Raw genomic sequence first — 20,845 nt, forward strand, 5'->3', positions numbered from 1 at the left:
GCCGCGGCTGCTGAGAGGGAGGGCAGGGGAGAGAGAGAGAGGGGAGGGGAGAGGAGGGGAAGAGAGAGGTGGGGCGGGGCGGCCAAGGAAGCGGAGGGGTGGGGAGAAGCGGTAGGGAAACCGAGAGCAGAGCAGAAGAGGCAGGGAATGAAGTGAGCGGAGGGCAGGCTTGGGTCAAACCCAGACTTCGCAGCTCGCTTGCTGTGTGACCTTGGGCAAATCACGTCACCTCTCTGGGCCTCCGTTTTCTTAACAAAATAAGAGCAATAATGATTGCTCTTCTGTTGCCGCGAAGATGAAATGCAGTTATGTGACTCAAGCGCTTAGCTCTGTGCCGGGTCTCCCGAGAGTGTGGAGCATGCCTCTGTCCACCTTGTCTCCAGGGCCCGGAGGCTCCAACCTTGGCCTCTATTTCCTTCCACTCAGTTCCCAGATCTGCTCCCCATCCCAGCCTCCCTCCAGAGTTCTTCCTTCCCTCTTTTCCTCTCACTGGCATTTACTGAGCCCGACCTGACTGCATCCACACCTCTGGGGCCCCTATGATCCAGAAATGAGGCCTGCAGTGCTGTTCCAGGACCCACTGAGCTTCCCAGGCTAGGGAACAGGCAGGCTCCCAGGGGCATGAGCACAGAGTTGCCTGATGGCGGAGGTCTGCCCAGGGGGCTGTAGTACCCCTATCCCAGGCAGCAGTGGGGAGGGAGTGAAGAAGGACTTGTCAGTGGAAGACTGCCTTCACCAAGACACCCTTTGAAAAGCACTCAAACTCTCAAACACATCCCCAATCCGTTTACTCATTCCAGCACCACTCCTAACTTCTTACAGTCATTTTGAGGATTAGCATCACTCGAGTGGGAATCTCTGCATCATCCTTGGGGGCTTCTCTATCCCATCTGACCTGTCATTATATTCTGTGAACTTACCTTCCAGCTGATATCTATGGAATACCTACTAGGTACCAGGATTTCCACTGGGGGATAAGGGGATGAACCAACCTCTGCATTCACTGAGAGCATAGTCTAGAGACAAATTGTCATCAAAACTGGAAAACATACAAAAACATAATAACAAATTCTGATAAGTGCCTTAAAAGATAGGGAAGAGTAAAAGAATAGGGGGCTGTAATTCAAGTTTGGAGACCAGGAAAGCCTCCTTTAGGACATGGCATTGATACCCAGATTTGGAAGGAAAGGCCAAGGTGGGGAATAGTGTTCTGGAAGAAGAAAGAATGTCTCTTTTCAAAAAATGTATCTATTTTTGGCTGCATCAGGTATAAGTTGGGGCATTGCAGGCTTAGTTGCTTGAATGGCATGTGGGATCAATCCCCTTCCTTGCAAGGCAGATTCTTAACTATGAGATCACCGGGAAAGTCCCCAAGAATGAATGCTTCTTATTCTTTCACCTCTTCTCCAGTCTGACTAGCACTCTGGACACACAAGGCACAGTGACATAGACTAGACCTATGCTTCTGGACCCAAGCAGCCTGGGGTCCAGTTGCAGCTCTGCCACTTTTGTGCAGCTTACAGAGTGAAGGACAGGGAAGCCTGGCATGCTGCAGTCCACGGGGTTGCAAAGAGTTGGACACAACTGAGCGACTGAACAACACAGAGTGAGCACTCAAATGCATAAATTCTCCTACGACTGGCAAGATATTTGTGGAGTCCAGTGCCAAATGAAAGCGCAAGGCTCCTTATGGCTCATTAGGAATGAAAACACAGCAGAGCATAAAAATAAGCACAGGGAGGGTCCCATGTGACTGCAGAGGATACATGTCCCTGAAGCCAGCCCTGTTTTCTTCCTGGATTATTAGAATGGTCCCTTCACTGGTCTCCCTCCTCCACCCACTTGGCAGCATGCCACTAGGTATTTTATTTTTTGCCTCATAGTTGTGTTTTATTTTAACTGCACTATACAGCATGTGGGACCCTAGTTACCCAACCAGGGATCGAATCTGTACTCCTTGCATTTGAAGGCAGAGTCTTAACCACTGGATCACCAGGGAAGTCCCAAAGTTAAAGTGTGAAGTCGCTCAGTCATGTCCAACTCTTGGCAACCCCGTAGACTGTAGAGCACAAGGTTCCTCTGTCCATGGGATTCTCAAGGCAAGAATATGGAGTGGTTTGCAATTTCCTTCTCTAGGGGACCTTCCTGACACAGGGATCGAACCCTGGTCTCCTGAATTGCAGGCAGACACTTTAACCTCTGAGCCACCAGGGAAGCCCCACTTGGGAAGTCCCAAGCACACGGTGTTTAAGAGGGAGGGGATGTAGGTATACATCCTATGGCTGAGTCATGTTGATGTTTGGCAGAAACCAACACAATACTGTAAAGCAATTATCCTTCAATTTAAAAATAAATAAATTTAATTATTTTTTAAAAAAACCACACAGGTGATTCATAGATTTGAAATTATGTAGAGGGGTGAATGCACTGGGAGATTTAGATTGACAAAAATACATCCCTGGTGGCTCAGACGGTAAAGAGTCTGCCTGCAATGTGGGAGACCCGGATTCAATCCCTGGGTTGGAAAGATCCTCTGGAGAAGGAAACAGCAACCCACTCCAGTATTCTTGCCTGGAAAATCCCATGGACGGAGGAGCCTAGCAGGCTACAGTCCATATGGTCACAAAGAGTCAGACATGACTGAATGACTTCACTTTTACTTCATGTGTAAAATAACTGAGAACCTGCTAACTCTACTCAATACTCTGTGGTGATCTAAATGGGAAGGAAATCTTAAAAAGAGTGAATATATGTATAAAGTTAAAATGTGAGTCGCTCAGTCGTTTCCGACTATTTTCAACCCCATGGACTGTGGCTTGACAGGTTCCTCTGCCCATAGTATTCTCCAGACAAGAATACTGCAGTGAGTAGCCATTTCCTTGTCCAGGAATCTTCCTGACCGAAGGATTGAACCTGGGTCTCCTGCATTGCAGGCAGTTTCTTTACCATCTGAGCCACCAGGGAAGGAAGAATAAATGTATACATATAACTGATTCACTTTGCTGCCCAGCAGAAATACAACACCGTAAAGCAACTCTGTGTGTGTTCAGTCATGGCAGTCGTGTCTGACTCTTTGCGACCCTATGGACTTCAGACTCCTCTGTCCCTGGGGAGCTCCAGGCAAGAATACTGGAGTGGGTTGCCACTCCCTTCTCTAGTAAAGTAACTATACTCCAACAAAAATTAATTTTAAAAAATTAAAAAAAAGAAATTATGTGAGGTGAGGTTTTTCACTTAGAATAATAAGCTGAGATAAGAGTGGGTTCTTTTCTCAGCCATGCTTGGCAAATAACAGCTGTGTCCAACCAGTTTCCATGACTAGACAGGCCTCCAGGAGTCTGGGAAGTCCCTGAAATAATACACAAATCATCATCTGAACAGATGTGTCTTTTTCTTGGGAGAAGGTCCACAGGTTTCATCAGATTCTCCAGAGTCCATTTCCCACAAAAAAAAAAGAACCAGCCCGGCAAAGTCTTAGTCCAGATGTAACGGTACTCTAGCAGATCCTCTCTGGAGCCCCTTCCACATACAGCATCTGCCAGTTCCCTCATGACACTAACAATGCAATTCAGTAATAATAACAATAATAGCTTCCATTTATTGAGTGCTTGCTTTGAGCCAGGTACTTGACGTACAGTATCTCATTTACTCCTAATAACAGCGAATTCCACTAGGGCTGTGACCTGTGCTTGCCAGGCTCTTGGCTGTATCACATCATGCCTGTGACACCCTGCTCCAAGGACAGGCTGACTTACTCTTAAGTCTGTCCTATGGGACCAGGGCTGATGAACTGACATCAGCAGAACTAGCCTCTGCCCCTGAGTCATTTCATTCAGACAAAGTCTTGCCCACACCACACACATACCATGCCATCTCTTACTTCCATGTTTTGCATGTGTTGTTCTGTCTAGAATGCATCTCCCATCTGAATGCTCAGGCTGGAGGCATCCTATTCAAATTTCAGCTCACTTGTTACTCCCCCTACCAAACCCAGACCTTCCTTAACACTATGGCCTCAAGGAGGCACCCTCCTGTGGGTTGACCTGTGGCCAGTGTTATCTCCATGAGAGTTTTTACTGGGATTTACTGTCCTTGTATGATTTTGTTTCCCCCCATAGACTGTGAGCTCTAGGAGGACCATGTTCAGTTCAGTTCAGTCACTCAGTCATGTCCGACTCTAAAACACCATGGACTGCAACACGGCAGGCCTCCTTGTCAAATGAGTCAGCTATTTGCATCAGGTGGCCGAAGTATTGGAGTTTCAGCTTCAACATCAATCCTTCCAATGAACACTCAAGGACTGATCTCCTCTCCTCTTCTGAGAGGACACCAGAATCAAAAGCAACCTCAGGTGTGGCTGACCTCCTATGCAGAGTACCAAGAGACCTTTGCTGGTTTCCTTCCCATAGTTCAGTTCAGTTCAGTTGCTCAGTCGTGTCCAACTCTTTGCTACCCCATGAATCGCAGCATGCCAGGCCTCCCTGTCCATCACCAACTCCCGGAGTTTACCCAAACTCATGTCCATTGAGTTGGTGATGCCATTCAACCATCTCATCCTCTGTCGTCCCCTTCTCCTCCCGCCTTCAATCTTTCCCAGCATCAGGGTCTTTTCCAATGAGTCAGCTCTTCGCATCAGGTGGAGTTTCAGCTTTAACATCAGTCCTTCCAATGAACACCCAGGACTGATTCCCTTTAGGATGGACGGTTGGATCTCCTTGCAGTCCAAGGGACTCTCAAGAGTCTTCTCCAACACCACAGTTCAAAAGCATCAATTCTTCAGTGTTCAGCTTTCTTTATAGTCCAACTCTTAACATCCATACATAACTACTGGAAAAATGATAGCCATGACTAGACGGACCTTTGTTGGCAAAGTAATGTCTCTGCTTTTTAATATGCTGTCTAGGTTGGTCATAACTTTCCTTCCAAGAAGTGTCTTTTAATTTCACGGCTGTAGTCACTATCCGCAGTGATTTTGGAGCCCAGAAAAATAGAGCTAGCCACTGTTTCCACTGTTTCCCCATCTATTTGCCATGAAGTGATGGGACCAGATGTCATGATCTTAGTTTTCTGAATGTTGAGCTTTAAGCCAACTTTTTCACTCTCCTCTTTCACTTTCATCAAGAGGCTCTTTAGTTCCTCTCTGCTTTCTGCCATAAGGGTGGTGTCATCTGCATATCTGAGGTTATTGATGTTTCTCCTGGCAATCTTGATTCCAGTTTGTGCTTCTTCCAGCCCAGCGTTTCTTATGATGTATTCTGCATATAAGTTAAATAAGCAGGGTGACAATATACAGCCTTGATGTATTCCTCTCCTGATTTGGAACCAGTCTGTTTTTCCATGTCCAGTTCTAACTGTTGCTTCCTGACCTGCATACAGATTTCTCAAGAGGCAAGTCAGGTGATCTGGTATTCCCATCTCTTTCAGAATCTTCCAGTTTATTGTGATCCACACAGTCAAAGGCTTTGGCATAGTCAATAAAGCAAAAATAGGTTTTTCTGGAATTCTCTTGCTTTTTTGATGATCCAGTGGATGTTGGCTATTTGATCTCTGGTTCCTCTGCCTTTTTAAAACCAGCTTGAACATCTGGAAGTTCATGGTTCACGTATTGTTGAGGCCTGGCTTGGAGAATTTTGAGCATTACTTTACTAGCATGTGAAATGAGTGCAATTGTGTAGTAGTTTGAGCATTCTTTGGCATTGCCTCTCTTTGGGATTGGAATGAACACTGACCTTTCCCAGTCTTGTGGCCACTGCTGAGTTTTCCAAATTTGCTGGCATATTGAGTGCAGCACTTTCACAGCATCATCTTTTAGGATTTGAAATAGCTTAACTGGAATTCCATCACCTGGACTAACTTTGTTCATAGTGATGCTTCCTAAGGTCCACTTGACTTCACATTCCAGGATGTCTGGCTCTAGGTGAGTGATCACACCATTGATATTATCTGAGTCATGAAGATCTTTTTTGTACAGTTCTTCTGTGTATTCTTGCCACCTCTTCTTAATATTTTCTGCTTCTGCTAGGTCCCTAATATTTCTGTTCTTTATTGAGCCCATCTTTGCATGAAATATTCCCTTGGTATCGCTAATTTCCTTGAAGAGATCTCTCGTCTTTCCCATTCTATTATTTTCCTCTATTTCTTTGCACTGATCACTGAGGAAGGCTTTCTTGTCTCTCCTTGCTGTTATTTGGAACCATGACTATGTCATAAATTATCTCTATAGCCCACAGAGCTTGGATTGTGTCAGGAGTCAGCAAATACGTGGTGAAAGAATATTTCTGCCTTGGGCCATAGCATATCCATGCTCTTTACCACCAGGAAGTCCAGGATGTTAAGGGGGAAGGCAATCTAATTGTAGAGACAGAAACATCTTTGGCGAGAAGTTGGGGGTGTTAGGAGCTGAGGATGATGTCAGGAGGGGCTTGGAATAGTTGACACAAAAGATGACTAACCCTTGGACTAGGGAAAGAATGTGGAGGAAATGAAGCAGGATTTAGAAATAAAGGACAGAGATGACTCAGAATATACCCACACTTCCGGAGTGAGAAGGCAGGATCATGGTCAGCCCCCGAGAGAGATGCATCGGGAGCAGCTAAAGTGAGGAAATTTCTGAGGTGTTACATTCTTCCCTTGACCTAAGCCAAGCATAGATGCTGTATCTCAATCTTCCACCATTCATCCCTCTGTGGGTTAAAACACTGAAGGTTTCTGAGAAAGTTCACTCATATGATAGAGGAAATGCTATTAATTTTTCCTTCCAAGTTAGAGGATTGAACATGCTCATTAATTACAGTTTCTGGGGTGTTTTCTGACACCAACCAATTCTCCAACACCAGCTGATGATCCAACAATTCAATTCTGACACTAACTACCCAGGTTGGCATAGACCCACAGCATCAAGGTTCAGTCTCACAAGACTGCCTCTCCTTCAGATGCTAGTTGCAAATCTCTAGCCATCCTGACTTTTTACCAACCAGCTATAGAGTGGTCCCCCCAGGACTTCCTTCTCAGGTTGGATAATTTGTCTGTGAACAGTGCACAGAACTCAGAAAGGCACTTTGCTTGCTTTTACTGGTTTATTATAAAAGATACTAATGAACGGCCAGATGAAAAGGTGTGTAGTGTGAGGTCTGGAAGGGTCCTGGGCACTTCTGTCTTTGAGGAGCTGCAGTGCACAACCTTCTCAGCTGATTCACCAACCTGGAAACTTCTCAGGATCTCAGTGTTCAAGAGTTGTTATTGAGCTTGGTCACCGACTACTGCCCTCCTTCCTGGGGCTCAGTGAGAAAAGAAAATGAAGCCGCTCAGTCGTGTCCGACTTTTTGCGACCCCATGGACTGTAGCCCACTAGGCTCCTCCATCCATGGAATTTTCCAGGCAAGAGTACTGGAGTGGGGTGCCATTTCCTGCTCCAGGGGATCTTCCTGACCCAGGGATCGAACCCGAGTCTCCCGCATTGCAGGCAGGCACGTTACCATCTGGGCCACCTGGGAAGCCCTGGAGCTCAGTAGGAGGGGCTAAAATTTCCGTCTTTAGTCACTTGGTCTTTCTGGTCTGTCTATGGGTCTCATCCTGAGTCACTTCATTAGAATAAACTCAGGTGTGATCAAAAGGGACTTGTGACTAAGAAGAGACTCTCCCTATCACTGAGGACACTTCAAGAGTTTTACAAGTTTTGTGCCAGGACTAGGGATGAAGACCTCAATGTGACACCTCTCAAGCATTCTGCGCAGGCATTGTTCAGAGCCACTTCCATGAATTAACTCATTAAACCTCACAGAAGCTCTTCAAAATGGGTACTATTATCACCACCTGCAGTTTCTAGGAGAGGGAGCTGAGGCTCAGAGAGGTTAGATCACTTGCCTGATACAACAATAAAGTGGAAGAATCAGGATTTGAATCCAGGCAGAATCTATTGCATTCCTTATTGAGGTTTTCATACTTTTTAGCAGCAGACTCATCTCTTCAAAAGAAATCATACATTTTTAAAACTAACAAGAAAAAAAAAAAAAAAAAGAGAGAGAGAATGCAGGAGTCCTCTGGTGTATGGAGAAAGAGGACTGGCCGCTTGCTGTTTCGGTTTGCTCTCTCATCTTGTGAAGGCCCCAGATCAGCACCCCGAGCCAAAGTCTGTCAGGAACCAAGTGAAAAATCCACTGGCTGAGATGATCTGCAAAATGCCTTTTTCGAAGAGGTAAGACATGAGGAAATGGAGATCCCTGGAATTCCCTCACAGTCCAGAGGTTAGGACTCTGTGCTTTCACTGCCTAGGCCCAGGTTCAAGCCCTGGTCAGGAAACTAAGATCCTGCATAGCCACACGGCTGGCAAAAAAAGCCAAACGGAGAACCTGAAAGACAGAAGAGCAGAGAGGTTGAGTGAGTTCTGTTATGTCACATAACACATTAAGGCAGAGTTGTAGCTCAAGAACTCCAGGTCATTTCCATTACAGTGTCAGGCACTGAGCTAGGAACTGTGGAATCAAAGATGAATGGGGTAGCTGCCCCTGACAATCTTTGGGCTAAAGGCTGGAGAGTTAGCACACTGGCCTACAGCATGACATTGTACAATACTTATTTCCCTAAACCCAGCAGCTTCACCCATTTGCCTTTCTTCTCTGGGCCCTGATGGCATCTGAGTCTGTGACTCTTGGGCCTGTGGGTGAGGCGGACGAATAAACAGATTGCTATGAGTGATACACAGAATAGCAAAGTGCCAATGAAGTAGAGAAAATTAATAGTGGAAAAAATGACGAACTCTGCTTGGGTACAGGCAGTGATGGAAAACTTCGAGAAAAGCTGATGCCTGAAATGTGGGCTGCTAGACAAAAAAGAAGTCCCAACACAGAAGTGTTTAACAGCAAGTTGTGTTTAGGAGATATGATCCCTTCCCTTTGATTTCTACACATACTTTTTACTGCCTGTTGCCTCCTTCCTATCACCACTCCTTTCCAATTTCCTGAGGAAATTGGTTGGAGGAAGAAAGAAAAATCTCTGATAAGAAAGAATGGTTGAGAAAAAAGGAAGAGGAAGAACAGGTTGTATATGAACAGGCACGGTCTAGATCAGGAAATCCTAAATAGCTCTGATGGCAGTAAAGCCTTTAGAAAGTTAACTTTCCTTGTCTGGGCCCAGAATGCCTAGGACAGAATCTGCCAACAGCCAAGACTAATCTCCCTTTTCACTAGCCTTTAGAGGCCACATGGGCTTTCAGTTAAAATCTGCCCTCAGGCCAGCTGGGCTGGGGACATTGAGAGATGGCAGAAGGCTCTCTCCAATCGGCCCCATAATACCCTGGGCCTTTATTACGTTGCGCTGGGTTTGCCCAAGGTCCAACTGGGGATAGGAAAACAGACAGGGTCAGCTCAGGCCTGGCCCCTCCTGCAGGTCCCAAATGCTCTGATGGGATTCTCAATCCCTTATCATTTTCCATAAGCCTTCAACCAGACATCCTTTCACAGCAAACAATTCCCTGAATTCTAAAATTACCATCTTAGGTAAACAGCCTGTAAACTCAGAAGAGTGGAGTTAGAAAGGACCACAGTGGTCCTCTGACCGAGCGGCTCCCAGATACTAGTGTGCAGACCACCTGCACCTAGATTAGGGCCCCACACCAGCTCAACTCCAACAAAATCTCTGTAGGTGGGACCTGGTTACAGGTATTTTAAGAATATATTCCCCAGGGATTCTGATGAGCAGTTCTAACCATCTAAATCAAAACAACACAGACATTCCTGTCAAATGGTCACCCAGCTTCTATTTGTACACTCCAGAGCAGAGGACCTCTCCACCATTCTGTGTGTGGACAGATCTGACTCAGCTGCTTTCTTTGTTGAGTGTAAATCTGCCTTCTTAAAATCCTCTTGTCAAAAAAAAAAAAAAAAAAAAAAATCCTCTTGTCTCAGCTCTGCACTTTGAGGTGATACCAGAATCAAAAGCAGTCTCAGGAGTGGCTGACCTCCTATGCAGAGTACCAAGAGAACTTTGCTGGTTTCCTTTCCATACAATGAAGCCCAAAGCTGCCCACTTGGTTTTTAGACTCTTTGTAATCTGACTCCAACACTTTCCAAGATTTCTACTCATCTGTCACTCCCCAAATAAACTCTTACCATCACCACTTGCTGTGTGTCATTTTTTATCACACCAGTTTGTTGTCTGCTGCCCAGACAGTACTTAAACCCCCTCTCAGATCTCTCTCCCTCAATTTCCCACCTTCCTTTAAGATTCATTTAAAGCATCATTTCCTCAATAAAACCTTGTCTAAATTCTCCATAGCCACTGCCTCCTAGTGTGCAGGCATACCTCTGACAATATGTATGAGACTGAATTTGAATTTCTTATTTATATTTGTTTCTAAAACAAGAACACAAGAAGACACAAAGCTCACGTATATACGGCACATTTTCCTGGGGCACCAGTTTCACTTGGCTCCTCATTTGAAACATTCATTATTGTCAAACTAGAACAGCTATATTATGAAGCAGCATACAAAATCATATACATTTAAGTAGTCAGTTTCACTGGGGGAAAAATATGGGGGAATGTTCTAGATTAAGAGGCATTGGAGAGATAGAATACCCCAAAGCATAAAACTTGATTGATTCTAGATTGAAAAATTAGCTATAAAAGATACTTTAATGGGGAAATTTTAATATGATCATTAGATATTATGGAATTGCTGTTAATTTTCTTAGAGGTGGTAATTGTATTGTGGCTATGAGAGAGAATGTTTTCAGGAGAGACCTACTGGAGTATTTAGGGATATTTGAGAGTAAAGAATTATGATGACTGCATCTTACTTTCAATAGTCATTGAGAGTTTTTTTCAAAAATTTGTTTAATTGGAGGATAATTGCTTTGCAATGTTGTTTTGGTTCCTGTGGGACAACGGCATGAAGCAGTCATAAGTATACATACATCCCCTCTTGAGCTACCCCCTTCCTATTCTCCCTCTCTCGGTTGTCACAGAGCACCAAGCTGAGCTCCCTGTGTTATTCAGCAACCTCCCACTAGCCATCTATTTTACACATGGCAGTATATATATTTCAAAGCTACCAGAAGAGATTATTGAATCTAGGCGGAACACACATATATACTATGTTAATATTTCAATTTTTATGTTTGGAACTTTTTTAAAAGTGGAGGGGGAAAATCATACATTTTTGTAGATTCAAGGTGAAATTTCAAAGTTGTTAATTTTAGGAGTTCTTCATTCCTGCTCCAGTTCATTCTCCTCTGCCATTAAGGCATTTATGTGGATAAGTTTTTGAGAAGCCATGATTTTTGTTTCTCTCCCCACTGTTCTGCCCTGTGAGTCTTCAAAGAGGCTATGACTCAGTCATTTCTGTATTCTCAGGGCACAGCACAGGGCCCACCACAGAGGCCTGTTGAATTAATGTTTCCTGAATGAACAAAACCTCTAACTTAATTCGCATGTGACCTAGTGTAAAGGATATACTTTCAGTTTCTCCTTCTGCAAATGAGGTTGGATTAGATGACCTAAGTACTTTTGGATGCTATACTTTGAAGGAAACTCACAGGTCATTTTTCTGTACAAAGGACTGTTTCTGCCCAATATTCAATCAGACAGAGATGACCACAGTGGATCAACTTCTGCTTCCTGGACAAACTTGTAAGTTTCAGCTTATTTGGTCTCTGGTTCCTCTGCCTTTTCTAAATCCAGCTTGAATATCTGGAAGTTCTAGGTTCACATACTATTGAAGTCTAGCTTGAAGATTTTGAGCATTACTTTGCTAGCACATGAAATTAGTGCAATTGTGCAGTAGTTTGAACATTCTTTGGCACTGCCCTTCTTTGGGGTTGGAATGAAAACTGACTTTTTCAGTCCTGTGGCCACTGCTGAATTTTCCAAATTTGCTGGCATATTGAGTGCAACATTTTCACAGCATCATCTTTTAGGATTTGAAAAAGCTCAGTTGAAATTCCATCACCTCCACTAGCTTTAATCCTAGTGATGCTTCCTAAGGCCCATTTGACTTCACACTCCAGGCTGTCTGGCTCTAGGTGATTGATCACACCCATTGTGATTATCTGGGACTTTAAGACCTTTTTAACATAGTTCTTCTGTGTATTCTTGCCACCTCTTCTTAATATCATCTGCTTCTGTTAGGTCCGTACTGTTTCTGTCCTTTATTGTACCCATCTTTGCATGAAATGTTCCCTTGGTATCTCTAATTTCCTTGAAGAGATCTCTAGTCTTTCCCATTCTATTGTTTTCCTCTATTTCTTTGCATTGATCACTGAGGAAGACTTTCTTATCTCTCCTTGTTATTCTTTGGAACTCTGCATTCAGATGGGTATATTTCCTTTTGTCCTTTGCCTTTAGCTTCTCTTTTCTCAGCTACTTGTAAGGCCTCCTCAGACAACCATTTTGCCTTTTTGCACTTTTTTGTGGATGATTTTGATCACCACATCCTGTACAGTGTTACAATTTGATCACTGTTCATTGCCACACAAATTGCTTCCATCCATAGTTCTTCAGGCACTCTATCTGATCTAATGCTTTGAATCTGTCCCTTCCATTGTATAATCATAAGGGATGTGATTTAGGTCATACCTGAATGGCCTAGTGGTTTTCCCTACTGTATTCAATTTAAGTCTGAATTTTGTAATAATGAGTTCATGATCTGAGCCACAGTCAGCTCCCAGTCTTGTTTTTGCTGACTGTAGAGAGCTTCTCCACATTTGGCTACAAAGAATATAATCAATCTGATTTCAGTATTGATCATCTGGTGATATCCATATGTAGAGTTGTCTCTTGTATTGTTGGAAGAGGGTATTTGCTATGACCAGCACATTCTCTTGGCAAAACTGCATCATTTTGGGCTTACCTCATAGCTCAGTTGATAGTCTGCCTGCAATGCAGGAGACCTGGGTTTGATTCCTGGGTCAGGAAGATCCCTGGAGAAGGAAATGGCAACCCACTCCAGTATTCTTGCCTGGAGAATCCCATAGACAGAAGAGTCTGGCAGGCTATAGTCCATGGGGTTGCAAGAGTCAGACAACTTAAGTGACTAAACCAACACCACCACTGCTTCATTTTGTACTCCAAGGCCAAATTTGCCTGTTACTCCAGGTATCTCTTGAGTTCTTACTTTTACATTTCAGTCTCCTCTGATGAAAGGGACATCTCTTTTTGGTGTTAGTTCTAGAAGGTCTTGTAGGTCCTCATAGAACTGTTCAGCTTCAGCTTCTCCGGCCTTAGTGGTTGGGGCATAGATTTGGATTACTGTGGTATCAAATGGTTCGCCTTGGAAACAAACCAAGATCATTCTGTTGTTTTTGAGATTGCACTCAAGTACTACATTTTGGACTCTTTTGTTGACTATTGAGGGCTACTCCTTTTCTTCTAAGGGATTCTTGTCCATAGTTAAGATATAATGGTCATCTGAACTAAATTCACTCATTCCCCATCCCTTATGACAGAAAGAGAAGAGGAATTAAAGAGCCTCTTGACGAAGGTGGAGAGTGAACAAGCTGGCTTAAAATTCAACATTCAAAAAACTAAGATCATGCATCTGGTCCCGTCACTTCATGGCAAAGAGATGGGGAAACAATGGAAACAGTGACAGACTTTTTCTGGGCTCCAAAATCACTGCAGATGGTGACTGCAGCCATGAAACTAAAAGACGCTTGCTCCTTGGAAGAAAAGCCATGACAAACGTAGACAGTATATTAAAAAGCAGAGACATTACTTTGCCTACCAAGGTCTGTACTATCAAAGCTATGCTTTTTCCAGTAGTTGTGTATAGACGTGAGAGCTGGACAATAAAAAAGGCTGAGCATCAAAGAATTGATGCCTTTGAATTGTGGTGCTGGAGGACTCTTGAGAGTCCCTTGGACAGCAAGATCAAACCAGTCAACCCTAAATGAAATCAACCCTGAATATTCAGTGGAAGGACTGATGCTGAAGCTGACTCTCCACTATTTTGGCTATCTGATGTGAAGAGCTGACTCATTGGAAAAGACCCTGATGCTTGTAAAGATTGAAGGCAGGAGAAGGGGATGACAGAGGATGAGATGGTTGGATGGCATCACCGACTCAATGGATATGAGTCTGAGCAAACTCCAGGAGATGGTGAAGGACAGGGAAGCCTGTCATGCTGCAGTTCATGGAGTTGCAAAGCGTCAGACATGACTGAGCAACTGAACAACAGTTGCTTCTAATGTGTGTTCAAGGTTAAAAGTCACCGAGGCCTACCTACACTGTGGTGATAAGGTAAGATTTCCGGTTGGATTTATGTCTTGGCTTTGCCACTTGTCAGCTGGTTGGTCTTAGTTGTTATTGTTACTCCTGTTCTTTGAAAGCTTTGTCCCAGATGTAACAAGTGAGACAAACCACTTAAGCCAAAAAGAACAGTTACATCGTTTAGACAACTATCACTAAGTAAACAGAAGTCTTGATGGCTCTCTCCCAGGAAAGAAGAAAACTTTTTGAGACTACAGCTGTGGTTCTCAAACTTGCATCAGAATCACCTGGTGTGTGCATGCTAAGTGGCTTCAGCCTTGTCCTGCTCTTTGCAATCTTATGGAGTGTAGCCAGCCAAGCTCCTCTGTCCATGGGGATTCCTTAGGCAAGAATACTGGAGTGGGTTGCCACGTCCTCCTTCAGGGGATCTTCCCCACCCAGGAACAGAAACGCTTGTCTTTTATGTCTTCTACATTGGCAGAGGGTTCTTTACCACTAGAGAATCACCTGGAAAGTGAAAGTGAAGTCACTGAGTTGTGTCGGACTCTTTGTGACCCCACGGACTGTAGCCTACAGGGTCCCTCCGTCCATGGGATTTTCTAGGCAAGAGTACTGGAGTGGGTTGCCATTTCCTCCTTCAGAGGATCTTCCCAACCCAGGGATTGAACCTGGGTCTCCCTCATTGTAGGCAGACACTTTACCATCTGAGCCACCAGGGAAGTCACCTGGAGGACTTGTTGAATCAGACTGCTGAACACCTTCTTACCCCCAAAGTTTCTGATTCTGTAGGTCTGAGGCAGAGCTCTTGAGTGTGCATTTCTACTGCATTCTCAGGAGATGCTGATGTTAATGTTTGAGACCACAGTTTGAGAATCACGGCTCTAGAGCAGGGCTTCTCAACAGCGTCACTAATGACATTTTGGAGCACCTACTTCTTTTTTTAAAAAAATAAAAAAACATTTACTTATTTATATACTTACGTATTTATTTATGGCTGTGCTGGGTCTTCCTTGGGCTTTCTCTAGTTTTGGCAAGTCAGGGCTACTCTTCTTTGCCCAGGCTCCTCATTGCAGTGGTTTCTCTTCTTGTGGAACTTGGGCTCCAGGCACAAGGGCCCAGTAGTTGTGGTGCACAGGTTTGTTACCCCGCCGTCTGTAGAATCTTCCCTGATCTGGTATCAAACCCATGTTCCCTGCTTTGGCAGGCGGACTCTTAACCAGTGGACCTCCAGGGAAGTCCCAAGCAGCTACTTCTTTGAGCACCTCTGGCCTCTACTCACTAGATGTGCAGTGTCCCTCCAGCTGTGATGGTTGAAAATGTCCCCAGACACTGAAAATGTCCCTTGGGCAGCAAAATTGCACAGAGTTGAGAACTACTGCTCTAGAGGATATAAATTAGAGAAGAATCTAAGAGTGTAGGTGAGTTACGGAGGCAAGGGAAGAAAAGAAGTTGAAGCCTAGAAGAAAGGAGGAGTTTGAGATAGCCCAGAGTTGGTGTGGAGAGGCTGGATACCCGTCCAGGGCTATTTTTTTGAAGAAGGATCATTATGGGTCTGCAACTTACAGACAATCGACCAGAGAGCAGAGGGTAGGCTCAGAAGTCAGACCTGGCTTTATCTGGTCCCACAGGAATAGGGGCTGTCTTTTTAAGTCTGGCGCCTTCTGTCCTGGGATGCAGTTAAAATCTCTTGTAAGGTGAAATACCGTCCTAACTCAAACGGCCTGTCCCTTAGGTTCAACTGCCTGCAGCCCCAAAGTGCTCAGGGCTCTCTCTTGTCTCACTTTCCTATCCACACACCTTGATATATTAACAAGCAGCAGATTTTAGGTCTATCAGGAGAAACAAATAACTCTCTAGTTTTGTTGTGAAGAAGCAACTCTGTTAAGAGCCCTAACCGGTCCAAATCCACCTCCCTGACAATTCAACTCACAAAATTTAACCACCCAGTGAAAAAGAAGATTTGGTTTCTTAAGTGCCAATGGTATTAAGTGCCAAAGACTGTGGAAGTCATAAAGGGAAATTAACTGAAAACCAGAGATGCCATTACTCATTTGGGAGCAATCCATCTCTCCCAAAGTGAGAACACAATTTGTACCCTCTAGGGATGTTTTACACTCCAAACTTTATTCCCCAGGCTAGGGCCTATTCCCTACGAATTTAACTGGTGCTGCTGTTTCCTGCTAATGGCTTCTACCCAGCCTTTGAAGAAGGCTCTTGGGAGGAGTGAAGAGGCTAAAGTCAGAGGAAAGCCCTTGAAGTTGCCAGGGCCTTGGTTCTTCCCAATCACCACCAACATCTCAAGGGATTGGTAGGCTTTTAAAAGAGCACTGTCAAGGTTCAAATCTTGTTTTATCCCAAGCCAAGAAAGATGAAGGTGGGTTGAGGGAACTAATTCTGAGGTATGTAGACTAGGTATCTATAAGGGATTAGGGAGTAACCTGTGATTGTGACAGAGGTGTGAGAAGTAGCTTGCAAACCATCTTTGGCCAAGTCTCATCTGGCAAAAGGCATAACCATACATATAATTATCGCTTACATCTGAAATCTGAGTCACTGTTCCTTTTGACGATCCCTCTGTACTTAATAGGCGTTCTAAGCATTCCTGAAGTAAAGAAACCTGTTTCACTTTATTTACCCAAGTGTTCCTGAACTCATTTGAGCATGGCATCTTTATGGCCCAATGTTTCTAACATACCTGGGAAACAGTGTTCTGTGGAATACACTTGAGGAAACCTCAACCTGTAAGATCAGTTACACGAAGTACAAGCTCTTCAGGATGTGGCTCCTACTTAATTTTGCAGCTCCCCACCTCTAACCATGCTGAAGTTCTTTTGGTTCATAAAACACACCAATCTTTCAAACTTGTGCCTGCTGTTTCTTAGAATGCACATGTTTCATGCCCACCTGGCAGAGTCCTACTCCTCAGTCTCTAAGTCCCAACCTAAGTATAATCACATACTTTGTGAAACCCCCTTAACACTCAGGAACAGCAGTTTCTGTTTCCAGTGTACTTTATTCTCTGTATTAGAAGTAATTGGTTTGACAGGTTTATCACCCTGCTGGTTGCTTCATTAATGAGTTAAATCTTGAACACATGCTCACTTAAAACCATCCTCTTTCTTGGACTTGCCTGGTGGTTCAGTGGTTAAGACACTGTGCTTCCACTGGAGCGGGGCATGAGTTCAACCCCTGGTTGGAGAACTAAGATCCCAAAAAACCTTCATCCTCTTTCTAACTTAAGGTAAATAGATGATTCAGTTTGTGAGCTGTAAGTATAAAACCAAACATGTTCAGAACAGGCTGGAGGTGTGAAGACCTCTATATTGAGACAGGAGACTCAGAAAAGAAGACTCCAGTCCCCAGTGCCAGATGGGCTTCATTAGTGCTGGTTTTTGTGTGCCGGGCATAGTCACCCTGCCATCCAGAGACAGCAGTAACCTGCCGTGGGGGTAGAAAGTAACTAAGCCTTAGACAATGTCATGGCTCAGTAGCACCAATTTTTAAAAAAGATTTATTTATTTTTGGCTGCACTGGGTCTTGGTTGCTACATGCAGGCTTTCTCTAGTTGCAGAGAGTGGCGGCTACTCTCTCGTTGTGGTGCACTGGCTTCTCATTGTGGTGGCTTCTCTTGTGGAGAATGGGCTCTAAGTGTGTGGGTTTCAGTAGTTGTGGTGCACGGGCTTAGCTACTCCATGGCACGTGGGATCCTCCCAGACCAGGGATGGAATCAGTATCCCCTGCATTGTATGACGAATTCTTAACCACTGGATCACCAGGGAGGTCCTCTCATATTCCTTTTGAATTGAGCTGTTCTAGCCAATGCTATCACTACCAGCTGAGAATGCCGCAAATCTGCCCACTTCAGGAAATCTGAGGGTAGGGACTGCTGAGTGCTCCTGGCAGTGTAGACACAGCCCATGCTCAGCTTCTTGGAAGTTTAAGTGGGTTGTATGCATCCTCTGGTCACACCATGCTCTCAGATTTACAGTGATCAAGCCTCAGAGAAAAGACAGCAATAAATTCAATCCACATGGCTCCTGTAAAAAGACATCTAGTTGGCTTTTAATACAAAATGAGTCAGAGAAACAAAGAAGGAAAATATCATACAAGTTACTGAACTTAAAAAAAAAAACCCCGACAAATACATTTCAGTCACATTCCCTGTCTTCAGCCTGGATTAGCAAACAGGAAATGATGAACCAACCAATGTCTGTCCTTTTGAAGAAATCTTATTTAAAAAAAAAAAAAAGAGGAAAAAAATCAAACAATCCCTGAAATCTGGCAGGTGGTTTTAAGAGGCCACTGGAAGCTTGCCTTAGTCATCCTGGTGAACTGGGACACTGGTGGTTTGGAACACGGCTACCTCCTCCTCATTTCTTGCTGCTAACAATCTTCATCTGAAGGGAGGATGCTGGCTTGGACATCATTTGATGCCACTTATGCTGTCTGAGGTCTCAGGGTCAAGTAGCCTTGTGGAGTTTTCATTCCGTATCTTCACTGGATCTCCCCCATATATAGTCTCTTGTCACTGGATGCTGAGAGAACTGAGGTGAAGAGAACAGAGAAGATAACTGGAAATAATGAAGGCTCAAGGAGACTTGGTGTTTAAGGGCTCTTATGTCAAGAGGCAATTTTGGTATAAAACAGCAACTGGATTTAGCTTAAATTCCCCTCCTCCTAATCACCATTCACAGGAAACTAGAGCTTGGCTCTTCAATCTGAATTCTTTCAAAATCATGAGGGTGGACCGTGCTATGGGAAATACATTATCCGGGTCTAAATCTTGATTTTCCTTGTCAGTCAAGCCTTAAGAAAAAGACCCCAGTCATTCTAGAAGAGAAGAATCAATGTCTATGGCAGTCATTTTGTAAATATGCTTCTGCTTTTTATTCTTAGCCCTGGAAAAAGTTATATTTTCTCAAAAATTCAAGTCCCATTATTTAGCTTAGCTAGCCAATAAAAGGTAAGTTAAGTTCCAGTTTATAGCTGAACATTAAGAAACATCATTCTTTTATCCAACTATATCACTGAATCATAGACCTGAAGCAAATGAACTCCCAGTCAGGACAGACTTACTGATGGGTTCATCGGGGTGGAAAGCCACTTCATTGATGGAGCCAGCATGGCCCGGTAGCTTATACAAAATCCTCCTGCTTGTGGTATCCCAGACGTAGACAAACCTGCAAATATCATGAAGAGCAAGGCTAAGGCATCCTGGAACTGAGGGTGAGGAAGAAGTATGGTTTTTAAGCGAAGTGGAAGCAACCTTTTATTTAGTCACTCCATACTTATTGAACTGTGCTCTGATGTTTAGAAACTAGGAATATAGATTACAAATAAGGCATGGATCCTGCCCATGAGCAACTGAGTGGAGAAATAGGAATAGCTAAATCATCGGCATTTTCCAACACAAGCTTCTAAAGTAGGAAAGAACACAGAGAAGACAGACACACGGTTCTTCCTACAGCTCCCACACAGAGATCTTTAAAGGGCCCCAGGGACTCCCCTGGTGGTCCAGTGGTTAAGAATCCACCGTCCAGTGCCAGGACCATGGGCTCAGTCCCCAATCAGGCAACTAAGACCCCACGTGCTGTTGCTACTGAGCCTGCATGCCACCACTGGAAAGCCCGCATGCCACAATGAAGATCCCGAGGGCTGCAACTAAGATCCAACGCAGCCATAAATAAATAAATACTTTAAATAAAAAAGAGCACCGAATATAATTAGGGTGTAGTTAACTTCATATATACCTAGGAATGTCCTAAAAGTAATCTAACTAGTGGCAGGTTGGGAGACCAGGTTGTAGATTCACCTGAACTTCTTAGTATTGTATTCAAATCACAAAATCCAGAGAAGGGACAGGAAATTTCTGCATTATATAAACAAAACCCAAATACACACTCGATCCGGATCTTACACTGAACTCATGGGCAGAAAGAATACTGAATTCTAGCATGGGAAAGGGCCAACAGATATTAGCTAGTCTAAACTTATTCTACAGAAAAGAAAACTAAGGTACAGTGACTTCTCCAAGGTTACACAGTTCATCAGTGGCTCAGTGGCAGAATTAAAATTAACATTCTTAATATATATTCCAGTACTCTCCTTTCTCTTACCATCTTCAAATGCCTTGTGTCCCTTGCCACCTCTCACTCCCTTTACCCCTGCCAAAATAAGTTTTTTTGACCTTCAGCCTTGCTTGGGTCATTTTAAGCTGAAGGTAAAATAAATAGATATTATCTTCACAAGACCATGCAAAGAAAATCTGCTGGTAAATTTAAAAAGCTGATGATTTTCAAACAGGTTATACCAATTATTCACATATTTGTTTTGTTCAATCAACACCTAAAAGGGTACACTCATCAGTACATGACTATAAAATGCCTAGTTCTGAACATTATATTTTTAGTTTAAAATGAAGAAAAAAGAAAAGAACTTCTTAATTACAGTGCAGCTCATAAGGTTTAGGTTCCACAGGAGCTAAATAAAAACTCCATGCAAGGTGGAAGAGAGGGAACCCCGTCTGTCTACAGACTCCTTGGTTCTAATGCTCAGGTTTCCCCCACTGTCTTTCTTGCCACGCACATTAACTGTCCTCATTAATCCAGCTAAGGTGATGTGGCATAGTGAAAAAGTGTGT

At 43.8% G+C, this 20,845-nt stretch overlaps 1 protein-coding gene across 1 annotated transcript in view; it reads right to left on the reverse strand.

Moving 5' to 3' along the window:
- Positions 1–18,442: 18,442 nt before the first annotated feature.
- Positions 18,443–20,845, reverse strand: part of SNRNP40 (small nuclear ribonucleoprotein U5 subunit 40) — a 33,170-nt gene continuing 30,767 nt past the window's right edge. The window contains exons 9-10 of the mRNA XM_065930267.1: positions 19,282–19,385; positions 18,443–18,749 (exon numbers count right to left, since the gene is read on the reverse strand). Coding sequence (XP_065786339.1) covers positions 18,700–18,749; positions 19,282–19,385 — 154 coding nt within the window. The 3' untranslated portion in view covers positions 18,443–18,699. The remainder of the gene's footprint in view (positions 18,750–19,281; positions 19,386–20,845) is intronic.

This window comes from Muntiacus reevesi, chromosome 3 (assembly GCF_963930625.1).
Source record: "Muntiacus reevesi chromosome 3, mMunRee1.1, whole genome shotgun sequence".
Taxonomy (NCBI): domain Eukaryota; kingdom Metazoa; phylum Chordata; class Mammalia; order Artiodactyla; family Cervidae; genus Muntiacus; species Muntiacus reevesi.